This window comes from Mya arenaria, chromosome 11 (genome assembly GCF_026914265.1).
Source record: "Mya arenaria isolate MELC-2E11 chromosome 11, ASM2691426v1".
Taxonomy (NCBI): Eukaryota; Metazoa; Mollusca; class Bivalvia; order Myida; family Myidae; genus Mya; species Mya arenaria.
Window position 1 is genome coordinate 51,333,762 of NC_069132.1, and position 26,016 is coordinate 51,359,777.

Genomic DNA, 26,016 nt, shown 5'->3' on the forward strand with positions numbered 1-26,016 from the left:
TATGAGCCATCTCAAACCAGAGTCCAATAAAATGAGTGTTTACCACATGACAATTGCTTGTGACCTTAATAATTATAAAGAAATATGAGAAATATGTTTTAAAATTAAAGTCAAGTATATTATTTGTCAGTTAATGTATACTAAAGTAAAGCATCAGTTGTGTATAGCTTTTGACTGACTAAACATACTTGATACACAAAATAAATTGTATAACATGCCGAACAAAGTTAAAGCCCTGCCTCTTATACAGTTAACAAATATTGGTATAATACAACCCTCTATTTTTATATTATTTACTTCCCTTGTTTTTAAGTTTGCCATGAATTTTTATCCATTTTAGCACAGTTACTTCCCTTGTTTTCAAGTTAACCACTCGCAGGTGTCAAATTAAGTTTACCAATAAGTTTGTATGTCGCCATGAAGGCCATAATTCAGAGGGTGACACAGGCAAGTGTTACAGGTAAAAATAATGGGAGTTGACTTAGTCTAAGTTTGATAATTTACACTGTTGATTATTCTATTAAAAAAGTATATCACTATATGCCGCTCTCCTTTACACTGGAGGCAGCTACGTTGCCATGGCCTCATATATGACCCCCTCCCACCCACACGAATTTAATTGTTGACAGTAAACATGTATCAGGTACACAAATCATTCTAGAACACTCACTACATTGTATGAACCTAAAAGATCCATTTAAAAAAATAATCCCAATTACATGATTGCAATCATATACCTTGAATAATGTAGGGACCAAAAAATATATTGACTGACAGTGTGTTTTCTATGATATGTCTTCATGTGGGAAAAATTCATGGTTTTATTATTTATTATTATTTCCATTTTTAAAAGTTTTATAAGTTGTACTGGAAGCAAGGTCATAAAGGTGGTTTAGTCCAAATAATTGTACGTTGACGGATTTTTTTTTAGATTTTTGATATGGCAAATCCTTCACGTACAAATTGTTTAGTATCAAAAGTGGGTAGTTGTTCCGATCAGGATTCCGGGTTAAAGCATACAGCGTCTATAAAATATCATAAAAACAAGAAATATTACCAGATAATGTTATTTTACATTAGTTCCGTACACAAAAAATAAATATCCAACTTCTGATTATGAGTTTGACGGCTTTTCTTCATTTCATTCTGTCAAAACATAACGATATATACATGAAGGGCACCTGCAAGGCTTCAGGGCACAGTTTTAAATCGCTCGTAACATTTCGGCCATGGCCGAGTTGTTACGATTGTATAAAGAGGTCTATCTCGAAGTTTTGTCGGAGGAGGCCGAGTTATTACGATTGTATCGAGTTGTACCCCTTCGCATAATTGTTGTTTGTGTCAGTCAACTTTCGTTTTATTGGAAAGGTAAACAACTTGTTTTTATGCATTAAATGCTTGTTTAGTGCAAAATAACATTTCACTTACATGGTAAAATATGAATATTACTCTTTATGATCAATTTCAACAATAAAATACTTCACTTAAAACAATTTCAATATTTTTAAAACACCCCCGTTTTTTGCACATTCCCGTTTAGACGTTAGGGATTGGAAGAATCCTGTATAACACGTATATTATTTTAGACTAAATGGTGGTTATGGCATCAAGAAATATTTATGTAGACATGGTTAACGACATCTTATTACTGAAGAAGAATTATCAGTTCTTGAACTTCTTTATTGGTTCATTTGTAAATTGCCTGTGTGAACTTGATTTCAGTCGATGGAATTGTTGTAAGCAGTATAGGCAAGGGACTCTGTGTGTTGGTTGGCATTGGCCGCAAAGACGCTCCAAAAGATGCTGACTGGCTGTGTGTAAATAGGATTTTATTTGATCTTTAGTTAATACATTCAGTCTTAACATAGAAATGTTTCTCATGTTTTTAGCTCTACTGGCTAAAGGCCAGAAGAGCTTATGCGATGGAAATGTGTACGTAGTATGTGCATCCGTGCGTCCGTGCGGTCGTGCGGTCGTGCGTCTGTAAACAATTGCTTGTGAACACGATACAGTCTTCAGTTTTGATTGTATCTCGATGAAACTTGTACAGTATCTAGATATCCATTAGAGCTGGGTTCCTTTCGAAAACCAGCCAGATCCGCCCATGCATGCCTAGATTATGGCCCTTGATAGTATAAAAAAATGCTATTGTGTAAACAATTGGTTGTGAACACGATACAGTCTTCAGTTTTTATTGTATCTCAATGAAACTTGTACAGTATCTAGATATCCATTAGAGCTCGGTTCCTTTCGAAAACCAGCCAGATCCGCCCATGAATGCCTAGATGATGGGCCATGAAAGTTTTAAAGAAATGCTCTCTATTTTTAGCCAGGTCTGCATGAGCGAATTCTATTTTTAGCCAAGTTTACATGTACATGTAAATTCAAGTCTAGAGTTAAGGGAGACAATTTGCAAGTCTAGGATTTTGAGAGACATTTTGCTTTTTGCTTCTGCAGCTGATTTTGTGAATTACTCTGCCTTGTTCTTGTTGAAAGCCCAAAGGCCATTTTTTAGCTTTAAGTTCTGTAGTTTGCGCATTCATCTTAACAAAATTGGTTGTGAATGTTTAAGTTATGCACCTGGTGTCATTACTGGCCACACCCAGGGTTCACAGGTTTGGTAAACATAAATCTGGAAAGGTTTTAAAATCTTTTTGTGTGTTCATGCATCCATCTCAGCACAATTGATTGTGAATGTTTGTTCAAATTGATCAATGTTGTTCTAGGATGCCCTTGACTTTGACCTTTTGACCAACTTTTTTTAACTTTTAAAACTACAGAAATTTTTACTATGAGTACAGCTTTGAAAGCATTTTTTTTGTCAGATGACTTTTACTTGGCACATATTAAAATAGTTCATGGAACTAATCTGCTTACAATACTTTCTGGGCTCAGATGTTGAACGTGCTACGTTTTCAGGTAACCCAAACACAAAACATAAACCATATGTCTGTTGCCTTTTACCCATACATACATGCTCTGGATTGATATGACCACAAAAGCCATGCCAGTAGAGCATAGGCCCTTTTGGGCCTCAAGATTGTTAAGGATGTGGTATGATAAACACTGTTTGTGTATAACAATTTCTATTTTTTTACTGGCTTTTTGCCTTTAGCCCTTTTTCAACCGAAATTGAAAAAAAATGAACTATTTTCGGACCAATTTTTTAGCCATTTTCTGTAACTGAAATCAGTCCGGCAAAGTCAAAATCTGTCCAGATCAGCAAATTGTAAGTTTTTAGAAGCCCTTAACAGCACCTTTACCCCCATTTGCCTCCATGTCACACTGAGGCTATTTTGTAAAAAAAAAAAAAATATGTTAGGCCAAGATTTTCATGATCAGAAAATGATTACCAGTGGTATAGCTGATTTTAATATTTTATCAATTTATACTATAATAAGTGCAAATACTTGCATCAAAAAGCAATCTTTGGATATTTAAATTGTCAACTTCCTTTTTGTTAACTAGGTTGAATGTATCTATAGGTAACATTGAAGCTTGGCATTGATGGATTTGGTTCATGTCGAAACTGGATGTTATCCCCGATGAGACTGATTTCAATGTTCGGGTTACTGTTCACCATCATTTGTCTAGCTTCATAAGTTGCTCCTGAAAGATTTAAGCAATTCAAAAGGTGATGCTTTTTTGCAGTTGGTTGACTGAACAATTGTTATGTCCGAATTAAAAAATGTATAAAATAGTGTTGCCTGTGTTGCATGGCAGACTTAGGGATCATGTAACAGGGTGTCAGCGTTCACAATATCTCGCGATTTTGTCAGCTTTTAAAGGGACTAGACACCCAATGATACAATTGCAGGAAAAAAAGGAAATAGTCGAAATACTGCTTAAAATTGATATCGTTTATGAATCTTACTTACTGATGTTTCACATCGCTTATGACAGATGTATCTTTTTCGGTATTTGCATTTTTTTTCAAGTCCAAATTTACTGGGTAATATTGTCTACCACGTAAATCCCAGTTAATTTTAAAATAACTTTGATATATGTATCTGTATTAATCACATGACTGTCTCATGCTAAAAATACACACTAAAAACTGGGAAACCATTATGCGCTATTTCTAAACTCAGCTGTGATAGCAACAAAATATTCTTTTAACCATGTAAGATGATGTATTATGGGCCTCATACTAGTTACCAAATATTCACAATTCTACGCTTGTCTTGTGGATATGATGTATTTGCCGATTTTGGGAACATCTGGTATCAAGCCCCTTTAAGTTTAATCAATTCTTATACAATCTTCATGAAACTTTGTAACAATATTTATGGGCACATTATCTCGTTTTTTGAAAACAAGCCAGATCATACTAATTTTCTTGGGAGTTACGTACTTTGCATTAATTGTTTTTTTATCAAATACGCCTAGTCCAATTAAAAAAAAAATATTTTGTGATCTGTAAGCAATTTCCCTTAGCAAACACATGAAATCCGAAGTTGTAAGTAAACAAGGTTAAACCATGTCATAACGGTCGTGAAACATATTCACATATTAATATTTACACCTCAACTTCCATTCCTTTAATGTTTCTCTATCGTTTTTATGCCCCCAAAAGTGGGCATATTAAAATCGCCCTGTCCGTCCGTCCATGTGTCCGGCTCAATAACTTGTGACTGGGCTGTAACTTTCTCTTGTATGCACAGATTTTAAACTAACTTGCCACATGTGTTCGACATACCAAGACAACGTGTCACCTGTAAGACCCATGTCCATACCTCTAAGGTCAAGGTCACACTTAAGGACATAGAGTATAGGTTGTGGTGTCCGGGCTGTAACTTTCCCTTGTATGGACATATTTTAAAATAACTTGCCACATGTGTTCGACATTCCAAGACAAAATGTCGCGTGCAAGACCCGTGTCCCTACCTCTAAGGTCAAGGTCACACTTAGGTTTTTATTCACAATGGAATGCTGCATATAAGGACATAGAGTATAGGTTGTCGTGTAGGGGCTGTTACTTTCTCTTGTATGGACATATTTTAAAATAACTTGCCACATGTGTTCGACATACCAAGACGATGTGTTACGTGCAAGACCCAAGTCCCTACCTCTAAGGTCAAGGTCACACTTAGTGTTTATTCACAATGGAATGCTGCATATAAGGACATAGAGTATAGGTTGTGGCTGTAACTTTCTCTTGTATGGACAGATTTTACAATAACTTGTCACATGTGTTAGACATACCAAGAGGACGTGTCGCGTGCAAGACCCATGTCCCTACCTCTAAGGTCAAGGTCACACTTAGGTGTTAATTCATAATGGAATGCTGCATAATAGGACATAGAGTATAGGTTGTCGTGTCGGGGCTGTAACTTTCCCTTGTATGGACATATTTTAAAACAACTTGCCACATGTTTTCGACATACCAAGACGACATGTCGTGTGCAAGACCCGTGTCCCTACCTCTAAGGTCAAGGTCACACTTAGGTGTTTATTCACAATGGAATGCTGCATATAAGAACACAGAGTATAGGTTGTGGTGTCCGGGCTGTAACTTTCTCTTGTATGGACATATTTTAAATTAACTTGCCACATGTGTTCGACATACTAAGGTGACGTGTCGCGTGCAAGACCCATGTCCCTACCTCTATGGTCAAGGTCACACTTAGGTGTTAATTCACAATGGAATGCTGCATATAAGGACATAGAGTATAGGTTGTCGTGTCCGGGCTGTAACTTTCCTTTGTATGGACATGTTTTAAAATAACTTGCCACATGTGTTTGACATACCAAGACAACATTTCGCGTGCATGACCCGCGTCCCTACCTCAAAGGTCAAGGTCACACTTAGGTGTTTATTCACAATGGAATGCTGCATATAAGGACACAGGGTAAAGGTTGTGGTGTCTGGGCTGTTACTTTCTCTTGTATGGACAGATTTTAAAATAACTTGCCACATGTGTTTGACATACCAAGAGGACATGTCGCGTGCAAGACCCGTGTCCCTACCTCTAAGGTTAAGGTCACACTTAGGTGTTTATTCACAATGGAATGCTGCATATAAGGACATAGAGTATAGGTTGTTGTGTCCGGGCGGTAACTTTTTCTTTTATGGACAGATTTAAAAATAACTTGCCACATGTGTTCGTCATACCAAGACAACGTGTCGCGTGCAAGACCAATGTCCCTACCTCTAAGGTGAAAGATACACTAAGTGTTTATTCACAATGGAATGCTGAATATGAGGACATAAGAGTGTAGGTTGGCAAGTATGGGTGGTATTTTTTATGTTTAAACCATATCTATATCTCTGGGTTAGTTGGCATAAGACCAACAACAACACTGACATATTACAGTGACCTTGCATTGGTCTCATGTGGTGTTTCAAAACATCAATGACAGGGAATTAGTGTTTTTATAATTATTCCACTTATTCATAAGCATTCCTTGCTTTATATTATTATGAAATGCTGCATATATGCACATAGATGTCATAACCAGGCTGTAATCTTGTCATGTATATGTCACTTGGCACATATGTTCTGCATATAAAGATTGTGTGTTGTATGCATGATCCACATGCATACATCAAAGGTCAGTGTTTGATCTTTAACTTTTCATGTACTGACCTTGTTCATAGGTCAATGTCACATTTGGGGGCATTCGTCACATACTGTGACAGCTCTTGTTAAAGTCTATATCAAAGCGCATTTGAACCAAATATGATTTTTTCTTGTGCACTAGGGTACCTTTTATAGGATGTTAAATATTCACCCGGGTGATTGGTTAATCAATGGCGCTATATTGGTCCTGGAGTAGTTGTGCACATTGCTATATTGCTATATATTTATATCTAATTATAGATGTCCATGCAGGATCAATAACCAATAATTAAGTGATACTCGTATTTAAAAATAACACATACACATGTATAACAAACATCAACTACTGACTAAATAATGCATTTATGGAAATATCATTTACTGATAACAAGATTGTAACAGTGTATTTAATATCCGAAAACGCACAAATATTAAATGACTAGTGGGTTCTTCTTACCAATAGCTTTCAAGAATTCTTCCATGTCTTCATTATACCCCCCAAAACAAAGTTTGGGGGGGGGGTATACTGGAATCGGGTTGTCCGTCTGTCCGTCTGTCCGTCTGTCCGTCTGTCTGTCTGTCCGTTTTTTTTGTCCGGGATTCATCTTTGTCATTATTGAACAAATCTTTTTCAAACTTTCAAATATTAATGACCATGATGTAAACCTGTGCCTCCGTGGATTTGGTCAGAGTCGCATGATCCTGAGTGGAGTTGTGGCCCCTTAATGAGTTAAATTGGGCAAAATTAGCTTTGTCCAGGATTCTTCTTTGAAGCTATTGAGCAAATCTTTTTCAAACTTTCAAATATTAATGGCCATGATGTAAACCTTTGCCTCCATGAATTTGGTGGGAGTCACATGATCCTGAGTGGAGTTGTGGCCCCTTAATGAGTTAAATTGGGTAAAATTAGTTTTGTTCGTCCTACTCCTTCGTCATTTTTGAATGAATCTTTTTCAAACTTTTAGCCATGGTGAGAACATTTGCCCCTGTGATTGTGGTTGGAATCACATGATCATGTCTCCAATTATGGCCCCTGAATAAGTTAAAATAGGCAAAAATTATACAGCTTTGTCTAGCCTAATCCTTGGTCATTTTTTCTCATTAATAAATGTATTGCCTTGTGCTTTCTAATGATACCATAACTAAGGCCAGGGCAAACAACCTAGACAGGGAAGGGTTGGGGGGTATTCGTTAGCCTTTGGCTTACAGTTCTAGTTTTCATCATGGACCCACTTTCCGACCCATTTTTGCTTTATTTTTTCCATTGTGTTAAAAGTTTTTCCTTAACTGTTTGATGGAAATCACTTGCTGAAAATGACTGGATTGTTATTACCACTTTTCCTTATGAACTGCTTATAATCCTATAGAAATATGTCTTTTCCTTTCATTTCAAGTTTAAACATGAACAACTCGATGAACTGTATGTTTATAAAGACAGTTTATAGATATTGGAAATATCTATTACATATTTTGTGTGAATAATGGATTTCCAATTGTGTGACTGTTAACTGCTTAGCTATAGGCAGTATTTGCTTCATTCAAATTATTGTTAGATGTATTGATTTTCAGCTGAAATATTTAAGGGCCTTCCAGAATGCAAAAGTGACTTGAAGGACAAAAACATAAACTGTTTAAAAAAAATAAAAAAAATTAGGTTCAATATTTAGCAAGAATAATACATACATCTGTTGCAACATGTGTTATTATGTAGGTGTAATTAGGAGTTGAGCAAATTTTACAAAGATGATTTTATCAGATTTTCAATCAAAAAACATTTGCATTTTTATCCCCCGCCTATGAAATAGGGAGGGGGATATTGAAATGGCGTTGTCCGTCCGTCCTTCCGTCCGTCCGTCCGTCTGTCCGTCCGTCCGTCACCTGCGTTTTCTCAGTAACTAGCCGGTAGAATTTCATGAAACTTAAAATAAATATGAACCACTATACTGGAATGATGCCCGTCCAAAAAAAAATTTGATTGGTCAATTGTCCTTGGAGTTATTGCCCTTGATTTTTTGAAAAATGCACATTCACAGCCATTTCTCAGTCACTAGCTGGCAGAATTTTATGAAACATAAAATAAATATGAATTACTATACTGGGATGATGCCTGTTCATTTTTTTTTGGATTGGTCAATTGTACTTGGAGTTATTGCCCTTGATTTTTTGAAAAACTCTCATTTACAGCCATTTCTCAGTAACTAGTAGGTAGAAATTCTTGAAACTTGAAATAAATATGAACCAACATACTGCGATGATGCCTGTTTATTTTTATTTTGGATTGTGTAATTTCTATATGAGTTATTGCCCTTGATTTTTTGAAAAATGCACATTCACAGCCATTTCTCAGTCACTAGCTGGCAGAATTTCATGAAACTTAAAATAAATATGAATTACTATACTGGGATGATGCCTGTTCATTTTTTTTTGGATTGGTCAATTGTACTTGGAGTTATTGCCCTTGATTTTTTGAAAAACTCTCATTTACAGCCATTTCTCAGTAACTAGTTGGTAGAAATTCTTGAAACTTGAAATAAATATGAACCAACATACTGCGATGATGCCTGTAAGCACAAACAAGCCATCAAGGACAAACAAGCCATCGTTGGCGGGGGATATCTTTTCACTGAAAATGCTTGTTTTTTTCAGAAATGTCATTATACAAAAGGAATATGTTTTTGTGTCAAAATAGTCAACACTCCCCTTTCAACAATATATTGTGGCTCTGTGGTGATTGCATTTGGTATTTGCATTTTTGTAACAAGGAAATGAATCTTATCCACTATTTTTCACCATTTTTGTGTCGTCTGAAAAGGTTACTTTTGTCGGCGGCAGTGTCGGCGGCGGCGGCGGCGGCGGCGGCGTCCGCGTCCCATTTTACGCTTGTCCGGGGTATATCTCCTAAACTATTAGTGGTATCAACTTGAAATTTTATATGTAGATAGATCTAATTGAGGGCAAGTGCAGTGCAAAAGAACTGTTACTCTTGTTTCCATATTTTTAGAGTTATTGCCCTTTGTTATTTTTCATGCTTAAAGTTTTGTCCGGGGCATATCTTGAAGAATATAAGAGTTATCAACTTGAAACTTCATATGTAGATAGATCTCATTGAGGGCAAGTGCAGTGAACAATAACAGTAACTCTTGCTTTCTTAGTTTTAAGGTTATTGCCCTTTGTTAATTTTCATGCTTAAAGTTTTGTCCGGGGCATATCTTGAAGAATATAAGAGGTATCAACTTGAAACTTCATAGCTAGATAGATAGGCAAGTGCAGCGCACAAGAACCGTTATTCTTAATGCCATATTTTTAGAGTTATTGCCCTTTGTTAATTTTCTTGCTTAGGTTTTGTCCGTGGCATATCTCGTATCAACCTGAAACTTATTCCGTAGGTATATCTGATGAGGGAAAGTGCAGTGCACGAAAATGAACTCTTGCATCTATATGTTTAGAGTTATTGCCCTTTGTTAATTTTCAAGCTTAAATTTTGTCTGTTGGTGAATTGGAGTCTTACTTCAGCCATCATAAACCGGTCTGGATAGCAGTTTAGACAGAAGCAAGACAGACATGCTCATTTCACACCTGAAAACGTATTAATCCATTATCTTCAAATTATTTCTCAATGTCATTGACTTCAGTATTTATTGTGCTCATTTTTGCTTATATAACCAATTGCTTGCTCCTGGCTCAAAGTTGTTACCTTCAGTTCAAATGCCACCTACACTTGAAAGTTAAATGGCAACATCATTGTCTATAAATGAATAAAATGCCAATCTAACAGCTATAATGTCGACAGTAAATAATTCATCAGGCGACACATCCGACTTGCGGAGTTCTAGTATTGAATATCTTTTTTATTCGAAAAGATATCATCAAGCTACCCCAAGACATTGTTGATTGGGGAGTCTTGGGCATTTTGACACAAAAACCTTCTGACATTGTCGACAGACTTCCACAAAAATAGAAATGCTTTTTGATCAAAAATTTAATAAAAACTTCTTTCATAAAATGCCTTATTACCACAAAACATTCTTTCATAAAACTCCTTATTACTACAATACATGTCACAAAGGATGTATGTTTTACTTGTGAACAATTTTGTTCCTCAAAACTAAATAGAACATTTTGAAACATTTATTTTTTGGCCTTTCCCACCCACTTTTGCACTGTGAAAGCCCTTAATAGTTCATCAAGCAATAATATAATGGTAAAAATGACCTAGGTAGTATGTAATAACCACCTTAGATTTAACTTAATTTCAAGGGTAGAATAGGAATGTTTTTATTGGACTCAAATATTAATTGATCAATAGACCGGTTGAAAAGGAAAAGATCTATATTGAATATGGCTGAATCTGTTTAAATAAGCCTCATTGCCGCAATGTGTCGCGTGCATGTTTTTGGAAATCATACTCGGGAGCAGCAGATGAACACGGTGATACGCGCACCACCTTATTACAGCGATGACGCAATATCTCCTGCGAAGGCAACGCGTTTTTGGTACTGTATGTTTAATGGAGTTACGTCCCCTATTCAACTTAGAAACTTACAATACAATTACTTAAAGGAAATAGTTGACAGATTTATGTGAATTTTGCTACACTTGTTTGACACCAAGGAATACAGTTGAAGTTGGACTTTGGTATGCCAGATTGATTTAATGTTTAGCAAGCAACATTGAGCGGGTATGTTTTCAGCCTTTGAAATGGAAATAAAATCATTAACCAAAATCCAAATTCAGTTTCTAAAATTTAATGGTTAAAATATATCATATTGAGAGTGATGTTTCAATTTTTAAGTGAAATTGTTATGTACATGTGTGATGTTATATATGAAAATGATGTAATGCGAGAAATGAATCTCTTAAATATCTTTTTAAGCATCACAGTGATTTTATTTTTACTCTCAATTTACAAAGAGACAGTACCTATACCAATGTTGCACTTAAAGCTGCACTCTCACAGATTGAACGTTTTGACAACTTTTTTTATTTTTTGTATTTGAACGAGCCATTTTTTGCGAAAAGCATGAAAACCAGTTATATAAGACTGCTGACAAAAAATTAGATTGCAGGATTTTATTTTTGAGTTAGAAAATTAATGCTTTATGCAGTTTTCTTTAAACTGTAGTAACCATTTAAGACATATTACATTAATTTTCGAACAGAAATAGGAAAATCTGCAATCTGATCTTTTGTCAGCAATCTTTTATCGTTAAAAATGCTCTTTCCAAGACAAAAAAATAAAAAAAGTTGTAAAACTGTATATCTGTGATAGTGCAGCTTCACGAAATTACATAACATTATTTTTTCATATCATTTTTTCTATTCTAGTATTTTTTTTGTACAAACATTCAATTACTGCAAAAAATCATCGTATATTATAATAAATGTTCAAAAACATGCATGTTCTAGAATGCCCAACGATCTCATATTACGGTACATCAGACACAAGTTAACATCAACTCCATCTTGCAGTGACTTATCATCATTGTGTTCATAATTTGCTCTTTAAAAATGTTGGTGATCATTTTTTTCTAAGCTGCAATAATACATTGAATGACATTGTAATGTCTTATTTCAGTGAAACTTTGCACAATATCATTATGAGTTATTTCAAAACAACTCTGCATGATATTGGTTCCAGAACAGTTTATTTCAAGATGAATGTAGGTCAACATGAACAATATAAAAAGTAGAAATTGGTAGAAAAAAAGTGAAAATGAGTATTCTAGTATGCATTTCAGTTTTACAATGAAGAAAATAATATATACATTGAAATATGCACAGCACATTTCAGCAGAATGATTAAAAATAAAATAAAAGCATTACTTATAAGGTGCAAAATGAGGTTATGGCCGTAAAAAGTAAATCTGGGATTTAGAAATCACTGTGGTGAACTTTCCACTAACAGCTTTACATTTAATTCCCAAAATATAAGCTTTTATATATATGAAATCTTTAACCATGCTTATGTATTGCTTCAAGAAGGCCAATCAGAAATAATTATTTCTGCACTGTATTTTGTTTATTGACGTACATGAATAAGTTGATTCATGTTTTTGGCCATGATGCCATACTTAATTATCTACTCATATAAGTTTTACTGATAATCTATATCAGCTGTTTTTACTGGGTTAAAACGTTACCATATTACAATTAAACAAACATTTTCTAGTGGTTGCTGTTGCTCCTCTGGAGTTAATTTCTTTAATTTTGTAATGGTTATATAGATGAATAATGTTGTTGGTCATAATGCCTATTTAAGAAAAAAGAAAGTCTACAACTGAAAAAATATGCAATGTATGATAAATAACCTTCCAAAACAACAATAAAAGTTCAATAGCGTGTTGACGGATATTTTGTCCGCCTTTGCAAAAATTGTTTGTGGCTTTTTGTCTATCTACTTTGTCAGGAATGTCAGCTTTTAACCAGCTTACGCCTCATTGTTTTTCGTACTTGAAAGTACAACTTACATTGTTCTTTCTCCAGACCTGAAATTAGAAACAAATACATAAATTATCAAAAGTTATGATCTTGGCTATTTGATTAAAAAACAATTTACTTTCTATCATTTTGAATTTGAACCTAAAATCGAAATATCAATGAAAGACATTCACAGACATCTTTACCTACATAAAATAAGAAAATCTTGAATTGTTTATAGATGACACAGTTAACAATTTCAACTTTTTCTATTTTTTTCAACTTTATTATTTGTTTCAATGGTTTAAATTATTGGTTTAAATTTGTTAAAAAAACAACAACATTTTAATATTCCGTAAATGTTTTATGCCAATCTTAAGTTGAAAAGATTAGAAAAAGCATTTGTTGCAGCCTTCAGGGACAACCCCTCTCGAAAACTCATTTGCATCATGTTAGCCAACAAGCTTGATTAGTCAGATGTTGGCCAATTGATCTGAAACTTGGTACATTATAGCGAGCTATGGAGTTGCCATTTGCCCTGAACTAAAATTGCAGCTCAAGATGGCTTTTGTGTCGCCTGCTAACATCAGTATCGTCAGCATCACACTTTTGTTTTCAAAGATATTTTTTTGACTACTTGGTGTAGATTTTCCATACTTGGTATGCACATTGGTCAAGGTCAGTAGATGACCCGTATTGATTTAAAATCATGGGCTTTATGATTAATTAATGTTGAACAACCTGGCGTAGACACTTCAAACTTGGTAAACACATTGGTCATGGTCAGGAGATGACCCCTTGTGTTTGTAGGGTCAAAGGTTAAGGTCATAGTGATCTTTACAATAAAAATGATGGCTTTTACAATCAATTACTTTTGAATGACTTGGTGTAGAAATTTCAAACTTGGTATGTATTTTGGTCAAGGTCAGGAGATGACACATATTTATTGTGGGGTCAAAGGTCAAGGTGACCTGAACTAGAAAAGTATAGAGACTCCTGACAGGCGACACATACCATTCATGGAATTTCAGTTTTAAATCTTATTTCCATGTTATAATTTTTATTATCAGGACTGGTGTTGTAAAGGATCTGCTTTAATGTGACTTAGCATTTAAAATGACGAAGTTCATACTTTACCTGAAGTAAATCGCCATCTTCGTTGATGCTATATTCTATCTGATGTGGTCTGATGATTCCATGACTGGGATTTGTTACTTTTACAATAAGCTTGTCCGAGTTCCAGGAAAACTCCAGCTAGATTGTACAGATTTTCAAATTAAGTGAAAAATACATTTTAGATCATTGTCTTGATTTAAAACAATAAAATAACAGCACCAGGGCTTCAATCGATAATGGCCTCGCGGATTAACAATGACAATTGTATTTATGATATAATTATTATGGACTTCATAGCAAAAGTGTGACAACTGTTTACATGAGAAAAGACAGTGAATTAGACATCTCTGTGATGTAATAAAAACAACAAAGTCAATCAACACAGATGTTTTTTGCCCTTAAGGATCTCCCCTGATAAGGATGATGTATGATGAACACTCCATGTGTATTACAATTTCTATTCGTTTTACTGACTTAGCCTTTTCGACCGAAAATGAAAAAGCAAAACTATTTTCGGACCGGCAAAGTGTAGGTTTTTAGAAGCCCTGATCAGCACCTTTACCTCATTTGCCTCCATATCACACTGAGGCCTTTTTGTAAAAGAAAATATGTTAGGCCGAGATTTTCATGATTGGAAAATGATTTCCAGGGGCATAGCTGATTTCAATATTTTGTCAGTCTATACTATAATAAGTGCAAATACTTACACTAAAATCCAATCTTTGGACTCTCAAACCATCTCCCTTTTTGTTATCTAGGTGGAATGTATAGTCAACATCGAAGTTTGTTTTCGATGGATTTGGTACATGTCGAAAGTGGATGTTATCCCCGGTGAGACTGATTTCAATGATCGGGTTACTGTTCACCATCATTTGTTTAGCTTCATAAGTAGCATCTGAAATAAAAAGATTTAAGCAATTTAAAAAGTGTTTTTTTAACTGTAGGTTGACTGAGTAATTGTTTAATATTTATTCGAATTAAAAAATGTATAAATTAGTGTGCCTGTGTTGCATGGCAGACTTAGGGATCATGTAACAGGGTGTCAGCATTCACAATGTCTCACAGTTTTGTCAGCTTTTAAAGGGACATGACACCTGATGATACAATTTCAGGAAAAAAAGGAAATAGTTGAAATTCTGCTTAAAATTGATATCGTTTATGAATCTTACTTACTGATGTATCACATCGCCTTTGACACTTGTATCTTTTTCAGTATATTTTCAAGTCCAAATTCAATTCAAAATTGTTTAAACTAGACACCAGATGTTCCCAAAATCGGAAAATACATAATTTCTATTTCCATATTTTAAAATTAACTGGGATTTACAAGTAACATGGTAGACAAACCCAGTCAATTTAAGTTGAAACAATTTTTATACAATCTTCATGAAACTTTGTAACAATATTTATGGCCACATTATCTTGTTATTTGAAAACATGCCAGATCATACTATTTTCTTGGGAGTTACGTCCTTTGCATTAATTGCAAAATTTGTCAAATTCGCCTAGTCCAATTTTAAAAAAAATATTTTGTGATCTGTTAGCAATTTCCCTAAGCAAACACATGAAATCCTAAGTTACAAGTAAACAAGGTTAAGCCATGTCAGTACGGTCGGAAAACATAATTACATATTAATATTTATACCTCAACTTCCATTCCCTTAATGAACGGCCTTTCAGCAATTGGGAATATTTCCCGATGTAAGCAACATCTTCAGATATGTTTGGATCGCGAATAATCGTGTATTGATATAAATTTTATCTTGTTATTTTTTGTGTTAGCAGGAAGTGTTAATTTATGAATTGATAAATGTATTGATTCCATAAATGTTAGTCATTAAATTTTTCCCACATTCTTATGATGTCATATGATAAACTATTTGTGGTTACGGTTTGGGTCGTTCAATAAACAGAATGGGTGTAAAAGAATAAGTGTTTTCTTAAATATTTTTTTTACAGTTGTGGAAAGAAATAATGGTGTAAATATAAGTAACGAATTGCGTGATTGATGTCATTATTGGGGATATGAATGCAGTTGGGCTGGTTGAAGTATGCTGGTGTCTTTCAGAACTCCACACACATTAACCAGCCCTGAACTGTGTTCATACCCCTCGAATGACATCAATCACCAAGCATTCCTTAAATATGACAGTGAATGATTTTAAAGTGAATCTTGCTACATTTGTTTAGGATAACAAAGCGTATTATATCATCTCTTTTAGCAAATGAATTCTCTATCGTTTTTAATCAAAGTCTAGCTTTATCAAAAGTAAATTTGAACCAAATATGATGCACCAGGGTGCCTTTTATAGGATGTTAAATATTCACACGGGTGATTGGTTAATCAATGGCGCTATATCGGTCCTGGAGTAGTTGTGCACATTGCTATATATATATATACATGTATATCTAATTTCAGATGTCCATGCAGGATCAATAACCATTAATAAAGTGATACTCGTATTTAAAAATAACACATATACATGTATTACAAACAAAAACTACTGACTAAATAATGCATTTATGGAAAATATCAATTATTGTAAACAAGATTGTAACAATGTATTTAATAGCCGAAAACGCACAAATATTAAATGACTAGTGGGTCCTAAAAGATTTACGGTAATCAACTTTCAACTGATGAGGTAGAAATATTGTGTATTCTGCACCTTTATTTCAAATTAAACATGGTCTCCTTAAAAAAACCCACATTGTTTCCGTTATTTATTCATCCTTTGAGGTAAATCAAAACAATTGTATTAATTGTGGCATTGCTTATTTAATGGGAGTTAGAATGCATCTTTACACAAAAAACAGGTTTTGCAGATATAAACTGAAATAATTCAAAATATTTGCAAAAAGGTTTAAGATTCTTAATAGCTTATTTCTTTGATTTTTCGTAAAACAATTAAGTTTCCAAACAAAATACATAATATACCCTTCAATAAAACAAAAAACGAAGCTGTATCAGTCAATATTTACATATTCGCATTAAAATATACTGGTTTAATTGTTTAAATTAGTAAAAGTTGCAATATATGATAATTAAAAATATAACTAACAAAACAATCTTACCAATAGCTTTCAAGAATTCTTCCATATCTTCATTTTCATCATGGACCCACTTTCCCACCCATTTTTGCTTAATTGTTTCCATTGTGTTAAAAGTTTTTCCTTAACTGCTTGCTTGAAATCGCTTGCTGGAAATGACTGGATTATCAAAACCACTGTTGCTTATAATCCTATTATAGAAATATTTCTTTTTTCCTTTCATTTCAAGTTTGAACATGAACAGCTTGATGACCAGTATGTTTATAAAGACAGATTATAGATATTGGAAATATCTATTGTATATTATGTGTGAATAATGGATTTCCAATTGTGTGACTGTTAACTGCTTAGCCCTGGGCAGTATTTGCTCCAGTCACCTTATTGTTAGATATATTGATTTTCTACTGAAATATTTCAGGGCCTTCCACTGTGCAAAAGTCATTTGGAGGGCAACAAGCATAGCTTATGCTATGGTAATGTGTACGCAGTATGTGCATCCGTGCGTCTGTAAACAATTTCTTGTAAACACGATACAGTCTTCAGTTTTTATTGTATCTCGATGAAACTTGTACAGTAGTAAGATATCCATTAGAGCTTGGTTCCTTTCGAAAACCAGATCCGCCCTTGCATGCCTAGATTATGGGCCTTGAAAGTATAAAAAATCAGTGCGTCTGTAAGCAATTGCTTGTGAACATGATACAGTCTTCAGTTTTGATTGTATCTCATTGAAACTTGTACAGTATCTAGATATCCATTAGAGCTCGGTTCCTCTAAAAAACCAGCCAGATCCGCCCATGCATGCCTAGATAATTGGCCTTGATAGTATAAAAACTTGCTATTGTGTAAACAATTGCTTGTGAACACGATACAGTCTTCAGTTTTGATTGTATCTCGATGAAACTTGTACAGTATTTAGATATCCATAAAAGCTCGGTTGCTTTTGATCCGCCCATGCATGCCTAGATTATGGGTCTTGAAAGTATAAAAAATGCTATTTTTAGCCAAGTCTACATGAGCAAAGTCTATTTTTAGCCAAGTTTACATGTAATGTCACAATTGCTTGTTAATGTTTGTTCAAATTATGCCCCTGGGGTCATAACTGGCCACGCCCAGGGTTCGCAGGTTTGGTATACTTAAATTGGGAAATGTAAAAACCTTTTTGTCTGAAACAGCTATGCAGATCCTTGCTATTTTGAACAAGGCTTTATTTAGTGGTCCACTACCATGGTTGTTCAAATTATGCCCATTGGGTCAAAACTGGCACTGCTCCGGAGGTCACAAGTTTCCTAGAGGCTTATTTAAGGAATATTTTCAATATCTTCTTCTTTCAAACCACAAGACCCATACCTTTGTTATTTGTTGTGGAGCATCATATGATGACCGTCTAGCAAAACATTTAAAATTATGCCCCTTGAGAGCTGGCCCCACCTTTTTTGACTTACTTTTTATTTTTTAAAGCTACAGCAATGAAATTTTGACCATGTGTACAGTTTTGCAAACGAGCATCAATGTTGTCCTTGGATGTCCTTGACTTTGAGCTTTTGATCAACTTTTTGGGTCGCCTGAAACGACGACATATAGGGGTTACTTTTGTTGGTGGCAGCGTCGGCGGCGTCCGCGTCCCATTTTCACTTGTCCGGGGTATATCTCCTAAACTATTAGTGGTATCAACTTGAAATTTCATATGTAGATAGATCTAATTGAGGGCAAGTGCAGTGCACAAGAACTGTTACTCTTGCTTCCATATTTTTAGAGTTATTGCCCTTTGTTATTTTTCATGCTTAAAGTTTTGTCCAGGGCATATCTTGTAGAATATAAGAGTAATCAACTTAAAACTTCATATGTAGATAGATCTCATGGAGGGCAAGTACAGTGCACAATAACAGTAACTCTTGCTTTTTTAGTTTTAAAGTTATTGCCCTTTGTTAATTTTCATGCTTAAAGTTTTGTCCGGGGCATATCTTGAAGAATATAAGAGGTATCAACTTGAAACTTCATAGCTAGATAGATCTCATTGAGGGCAAGTGCAGTGCACAAGAACCGTTACTCTTGCAGCCATATATTTAGAGTTATTGCCCTTTGTGTTAATTTTCTTGCTTAGGTTTTGTCCGTGGCATATCTCGTAAACTATCAAATGCCACCTACACTTGAAAGTTAAATGGCAACATCATTGTCTATAAATGAATAAAATGCCAATCTAACAGCTATAATGTCGACAGTAAATAATTCGTCAGGCGACACATCCGACTCATGGAGTTCTAGTTTATTTTTAAAAGCTATAGAAATGAAATTTTGACCATGAGTACAGATTTGAAAGCAAATATTTTTTACTCTCAGGTTAACTTTACTTGGCACATATTAAAATAGAACATGCAACTAATCTGCTTACAACACTTTCTGTCCTCAGATGTCGGAACATGCAGAGTTTTTTAGCTAACCCAAACACAAAAAGTGAACTATATATTTGTTGCCTATTACTCCTACGTACATGCTCTGGATTGAAAATGACCACAAGAGCCATGCCAGTAGAGCATAGGCCCTCTTGGGCATCTTGTTAAAATGTGCAATAAACTTGAAATACATCTACCCATGTATGTATGTTTACAATTCAAGGTTTTTCTTTGCTTAATCATGACATTTTGCTGAAATGCACAACAACAACAACAAAATAATTCGCAAATCCTGACTAACCCAATTTTTTTTGCACACAACATATATATATTTATTGCCAGTAGAACTTCATTTTCTAACCATTACTATTCTTAAGTTGGAAATAAGAAAACAAGAGACCTGCCTTCCTGTAGATTTTTGGCAGTGAATTTGTTTTGGCCTTATTGATATTTACAATTATTGTGTAATGGTTTATATTTATCTTGCATTACTTAAAATATTTTTAGTGCAAGGAAGATCTTGAGCCTGCGTTTGTTTGATGCTGAGAATGGCAAGAAGTGGGACAAGAGTGTGGTGGACAAAGAATATGAAGTTCTCTGTGTCAGCCAGGTACAGCTGGGTTAAGAAATTACCTTCAGGGGTTCTAACAGCTGATAATTGTCAATTCTTAGAAGTACCCTGGGATCTGCTCGAGTAAGTGGCATTCATGACCAAAGCTGGGTATACGGGCTGGGACCCTGTTTGAAATTGTTTCCAAAAGTCATTTATATTTATTTAAAGGTACTTTCGTCTGTTTTTTTTTTTAAAGATGCACTCTTACTCCCAGATCATATTTACCACAATTAATACAATTGTTTTAATATAACAAAAAGGATTAATAAATGTTGAAAACAATGGTTCTTATAAGGGATATCGAGTTTAATTTGAAAGAAATGAGCATAAAACACAGTACCGGTATTTCTAATTATGAGACTATAGTAGACCACAGTAAATATTTTAGCATTCACCAATCATTTAATATTTTTGAGCTTTCTGCTATTAAATTCACTGTAACAATCAGTGTTATCAGTAGTTAATATTTTCCATAAATGCATTATTTAGTAAGAAGTTTAAGGTTTATCCGTCAACTTTATGTTTGTTATACATGTGTATGTATTGATTTTGAGTAAGTTTTTGAGTTACTTTAATGCAAATGTATATAAAGAAAACTTTCTTTACAATAGTCTGAAGTTTAAATCTCTGACTCCTGAGTCATTTAAGGATTAATCCTGTAATTTAGAGCCCCAGGAAGATGCATTTTACAAAAATATGAGCGACTACCTAGGCCTAAAAAAAAAAATTGTTTGGTTAGGGTTACATCCTTTTCAAAAATAGGTAGGGTAAGGTAGGCTTTTTATTTTTTTTATTTTATTTTTTTTATTAGGCTTTATATAAGAATGTTATTTTCATCATTGGAGAATGGTGTTAAAGTTATCTTCTTTATAAACTACATATTGAAAAGCAAAAAAAAAAAGAAATTTTTTTTTATTTTTTTTTAGTTTTTCATTTTTTCAAACTGACTATAAAAACGTTAGGGTCGGCGCCTATTCCGTAGGTAGGGTCGGGTAACCCGAACCAAATGTTTTTTTTAGGCCCTATCTGCAATTTCTACTAAACAACATTTATAATTTTTCATTCAAAAATGATTGCATCACATTTTTTCAGAAACAGGAACATGTGAAATTTCATTTGAGAATATTCAGTATTCTTTAGGTATTTCTCCAGTCTAATCCGGCAACTGCTCAGGTATTGTTTGCAAACCCCTATGCTCAGCCCATTTCTCTACCTCATTAGCATATAGTGAGTCAGTGGTCCAGTTAGGTTCCCATACATTTCATTTTAATAAGGCATCATGTGAACCTTGGAAATGTATCAGACATTTTAATTATAAGACTGTATTATAGTTATACACTCAATTTTATTATGTCTCCCCCTCTCTGGGGGAGACATATTGTTTTTGCCCTGTCCGTCAGTCCGGTAGTCCGTCAGTCCGTCAGTCCGTACGTCACACTTCGTTTCCGATCGATAACTGGAAAACCGCATGACCTAGGATCACCAAACTTGGTAGGGAGGTTGGTCGTGAGGTGTAGAGGATCCCTATTGTTTTTGGGGTCACTAGGTCAAAGGTCAAGGTCGCGGCGACCCCCAATATAAAAAACATTTCTGCTCAAAATCTTGAGAACGGTTTGACCTAGGTTCACCAAACTTGGTAGGGAGGTTGGTCGTGAGGTGTAGAGGATCCCTATTGTTTTTGGGGTCACTAGGTCAAAGGTCAAGGTCGCGGCGACCCCCAATATAAAAAACATTTCTGCTCAAAATCTTGAGAACGGTTTGACCTAGGTTCACCAAACTTGGTAGGGAGGTTGGTCATGAGGTGTAGAAGATCCCTATTGTTTTTGGGGTCACTAGGTCAAAGGTCAAGGTCGCGGCGACCCCCAATGTAAAAAACATTTCCGCTCAATATCTTGAGAATGGTTTGACCTAGGTTCACCAAACTTGGTAGGGAGGTTGATCATGAGGTTTAGAAAACTCCTATATTTTGGGGGGTCACAAGGTCAAAGGTCAACGTCGCTGTGACCTCTAATGTAAAAAAATATTTCCGTGCAATATCAGGAGAATGCTTTGTTCGTTTCCGATCGATAACTGGAAAACCGCATGACCTAGGATCACCAAACTTGGTAGGGAGGTTGGTCGTGAGGTGTAGAGGATCCCTATTGTTTTTGGGGTCACTAGGTCAAAGGTCAAGGTCGCGGCGACCCCCAATATAAAAAACATTTCTGCTCAAAATCTTGAGAACGGTTTGACCTAGGTTCACCAAACTTGGTAGGGAGGTTGGTCGTGAGGTGTAGAGGATCCCTATTGTTTTTGGGGTCACTAGGTCAAAGGTCAAGGTCGCGGCGACCCCCAATATAAAAAACATTTCTGCTCAAAATCTTGAGAACGGTTTGACCTAGGTTCACCAAACTTGGTAGGGAGGTTGGTCATGAGGTGTAGAAGATCCCTATTGTTTTTGGGGTCACTAGGTCAAAGGTCAAGGTCGCGGCGACCCCCAATGTAAAAAACATTTCCGCTCAATATCTTGAGAATGGTTTGACCTAGGTTCACCAAACTTGGTAGGGAGGAAGTACAAATTTCATGTCCATCATTGATTATTTCTCACCTACGACCACACAATGGGGGAGACATGCGCTTTTTCAAAAAAGCAATCTCTAGTTTTGTTCTCTATTTATTTAATCCAAAGTGGCACTGAGACTTTAAAGATTCACGATCTTGTTTCTTTATCATGCGTTTTAATAGAATAATGCAATATCTTTCAGTTCACCCTACACCGTATACTGAAGGGAAACAAACTAGACTTCCATGATGCCATGGGGCCAGACCTGGCGCCACAGTTCTATGAAAACTTCTTACAGCTCATGAAACAAAACTACGCGGAGGATAAAATTAAAAGTACCTACAAGTGATTGAAAACCGATCTTATTCAGTGTAGTAAAATAGGGAATAATTGGAAGAACCATTTTATGATTGTTTATTTGAATCAAAATTAAAAAGGCATGATCATGTTTGCAATTTATTTGTATAAAATGATTTAAACCTCATTTGCTATTAATAAACTCTTTTTTTTGTTTATTGAAATTTGAAATAACTTTGAACAGTTAATATAAGGTAAATTTTTGAATTAAAGTTAAGCATTACTCAATTCTGTGATAATGAAATTGATTATAATGAACTCGGTCTGTAGTACTAGAACATAATTTTATCCCTTAGTGTCTCCTTTTTTTTTCCTAAATGCCAATTTGTAAAGAATATTGGAGTTGAAAAATAATGACCAACAATATTTATAAGGGCATTTAATAAAGTAAACATGGTCATTTTAATTACAGATGGTGTGTTTGGAGCGGATATGCAGGTCCATATCCAGAATGACGGCCCAGTCACTATTCCATTAGAATCTCCTGAAAACCTTCCCGTAAGTGTTTCCGATGAGATACGTGCCACTGCAGTGTTGGTAGTGTATATTGTGAATGTTTAGCCAATTTATACAATAATTGGAGGATAAGGATTAAACTTTTTGCTATTGATGTTGTGCGCCAAGCAAGAAAATTGCAATTTAACTTAATTAATCCATCACTTTCAAAACAGTCAAAATGTGAAGAAAAGCAAATTTAATGTAGCACAAGTAAAGATAACAAAATGAATATTTACTAAAAAACACAAATTCATATTTCAGGAGCCAAAAGTCCGAAAACCACAGGGAGGCAAAAATGCCAATCAAAACCAGTCTAGTAGCAGTCTGTCTAAAGAAGGACAAAAACAGTCAAGTGCAAGTTTATCAGATTCTGTTGAAACGGCCACAGAAAATGCAGCTTCCGGAGATAGTTGATGACATTTTTCTTGCGTATATATCAGATCTTATATATTCCATTTAGTTGTACATGACTGTGTTGGTTTGATTTTACTTCTGATAACTTTGCTCTTAATAACAAGAGAAAACTATGCAAATTCTTGTTTGTCAATTATAAAAGCCAGTGCCAGTTTTCATAAAGCATTTCTAAACTTGTCTTTTTCCTAATTTAAGTACCGGTATCTCTGAGGTCATATATGATATGAAAAAAATAATTTCTGAAATACATTATTTTCATTGACGTACATGTATGAAGATATGTATGTGTTAAGAACACTTAAATTGTTAAATACAATTCTTTAATTTGACCTTATAAAGCTGCACTCTCACAGATTGACCGTTTGACAACTTCTTTATTTTTTGTCTTGTAATGAGCCAATTTTTGCCTTAATGTCTGGAAAACAGTGGTACAAGACTGCTTACAAAAGATCATATCACATTTTTTTATATTTACGTTTGAAGAATGATATTTTATGGCTAAAAGCGGCACTAATTACGCTTTAAGAAAAATCAAATTTGACAGTTACCCAAACAATTCATATCTGTTCTATTGTGTGTCATCTTATATGACTTAATTGAAGGCATTGATGCCAAAATGAGCTGATTTTGAGACAAAACCTTAAAAACGGTCAAAACTGTCAATCTGTGAGAGTGCAGCCTTAAAATAAAAAAAAATGACTTAGGAATGGTTTATGAAGAAGGCCTCGTAGCTATAAGCTTGTATGTGTGTCTTGTCCCTGGCAACATGTTTAATTGGTGATTTTTATTTGAATATCATGAATGGTCAACATTGTATTAAAAGCATTTGAAAGTGATAAAAGAAATTTTATTTCATTTATTGAAACAATATTTAACAATATAGTTTTCAACAGTTCATGTTATACACTGTCAATACACAAGAAAGGAAAGCTTTATTGAATTGACCAACTGAATATTGCATCATCACTCTGACAAGTACCGGTAACACATTCAAAATTGCAACAAAAGTGACTTATTCTACTTTTATGTTTGACATTGAAAAAAAAACTCATTAAAATGTGAAGAAAAATAAATGCATGTTTAAATGACCAAAATTATATTTTTTTCCAATTCGAGCTCTGTTGTTAATATCTGTTTAAAAGTATGACAGATAATACTGTATATTGTCAAAAAGCATTTGAAATAACACAATAATTGGTTTTAAATAAGCATTGATTTACAAAATTCTGCTCAAATGAGAACTTGTCAGAGGGCTGTGTCAATAAAGAAGGGCCGGCTCAAAGCTGCTCTATGACAGATGGATTCAGGTAGAATCAGGCCCCAATTTTTCGAAACTTCTTAAGTCCCTTAAAACAGGATAAGGCTAAGCTCGCTATTTTGTTTTTCTATTATATGTGTCACATTTACTTCTTTTTATACGTTATGTAGTAAATATTTTTATGATAATCACAATAAACCATTTTTCATTTATCGCAATCAACTTATAAGTATGTAATTTGGCTCATTAAAATAAGCAACTTAAGCCTGTTAAGCTTAAGAAGTTTTGAGAAATTGGGGCCAGATCTCGAGAGTTTCATATTTATGTTCGAAAATTGATGTTTTATGCCATAAGCCTACCCGGTACATTGTGTTTCATTTTCATCGATATACATGCAACTACATGTATTTGACATTATTCTATAGGTTCTTGTGATACAATGGAAAGAGATCGTAGTTGTTTATGTATAGAAAATATAACATTTGAAATCATTCAAAACTCATCTACTAACATCGCTTTATTGGATTTGTTGGGTGAAATAAACTTGCTAATCCAAGATGCTTTTTTATCAATTTTGGCAAATGTTTGAAATAACTGTTCTGAATGACAACAAACTCGATACTCATTCTATGTCATAAACTCTATTTAAATGCTCTTTTGTGCTTAGTACATATAACTTCTCATGAAATTGTGTTGCATTTATGATGTCACATCAAGCATTATTACACTAGTTAAATATAAAAAGGGGCATTATTTCATCATGGCAATGTCAATTATGAAAACTATTAAATCAGTAC

At 34.5% G+C, this 26,016-nt stretch overlaps 2 protein-coding genes across 3 annotated transcripts; one reads left to right on the forward strand and one right to left on the reverse strand.

The window, feature by feature from the left end:
• The first annotated feature begins 357 nt into the window (after positions 1-357).
• On the forward strand, positions 358-25,779 carry LOC128209449 (D-aminoacyl-tRNA deacylase-like). 2 transcript variants are annotated; one of them, XM_052913475.1, is made up of 6 exons: positions 358-460; positions 1,723-1,817; positions 20,045-20,147; positions 22,895-23,027; positions 23,462-23,547; positions 23,809-25,779. In XM_052913475.1, the coding sequence occupies exons 2-6, from the start codon at positions 1,801-1,803 to the stop codon at positions 23,959-23,961; spliced, it is 492 nt and encodes a 163-aa protein (XP_052769435.1). In that variant the 5' UTR covers positions 358-460; positions 1,723-1,800; the 3' UTR covers positions 23,962-25,779. The 2 variants fall into 2 exon arrangements, with proteins under 2 accessions (XP_052769435.1, XP_052769433.1); XM_052913473.1 differs by having other exon boundaries at positions 1,723-1,813; positions 23,809-25,770.
• LOC128209450 (uncharacterized) lies at positions 11,894-17,368 on the reverse strand. Its single transcript, XM_052913476.1, has 4 exons — positions 17,172-17,368; positions 14,804-14,991; positions 14,118-14,234; positions 11,894-13,048 (listed from the first exon to the last, which is right to left on the reverse strand). Exons 1-4 carry the CDS (start codon positions 17,251-17,253, stop codon positions 12,998-13,000), a joined length of 438 nt encoding a protein of 145 aa, XP_052769436.1. The 5' UTR covers positions 17,254-17,368; the 3' UTR covers positions 11,894-12,997.
• Positions 25,780-26,016: the final 237 nt, after the last annotated feature.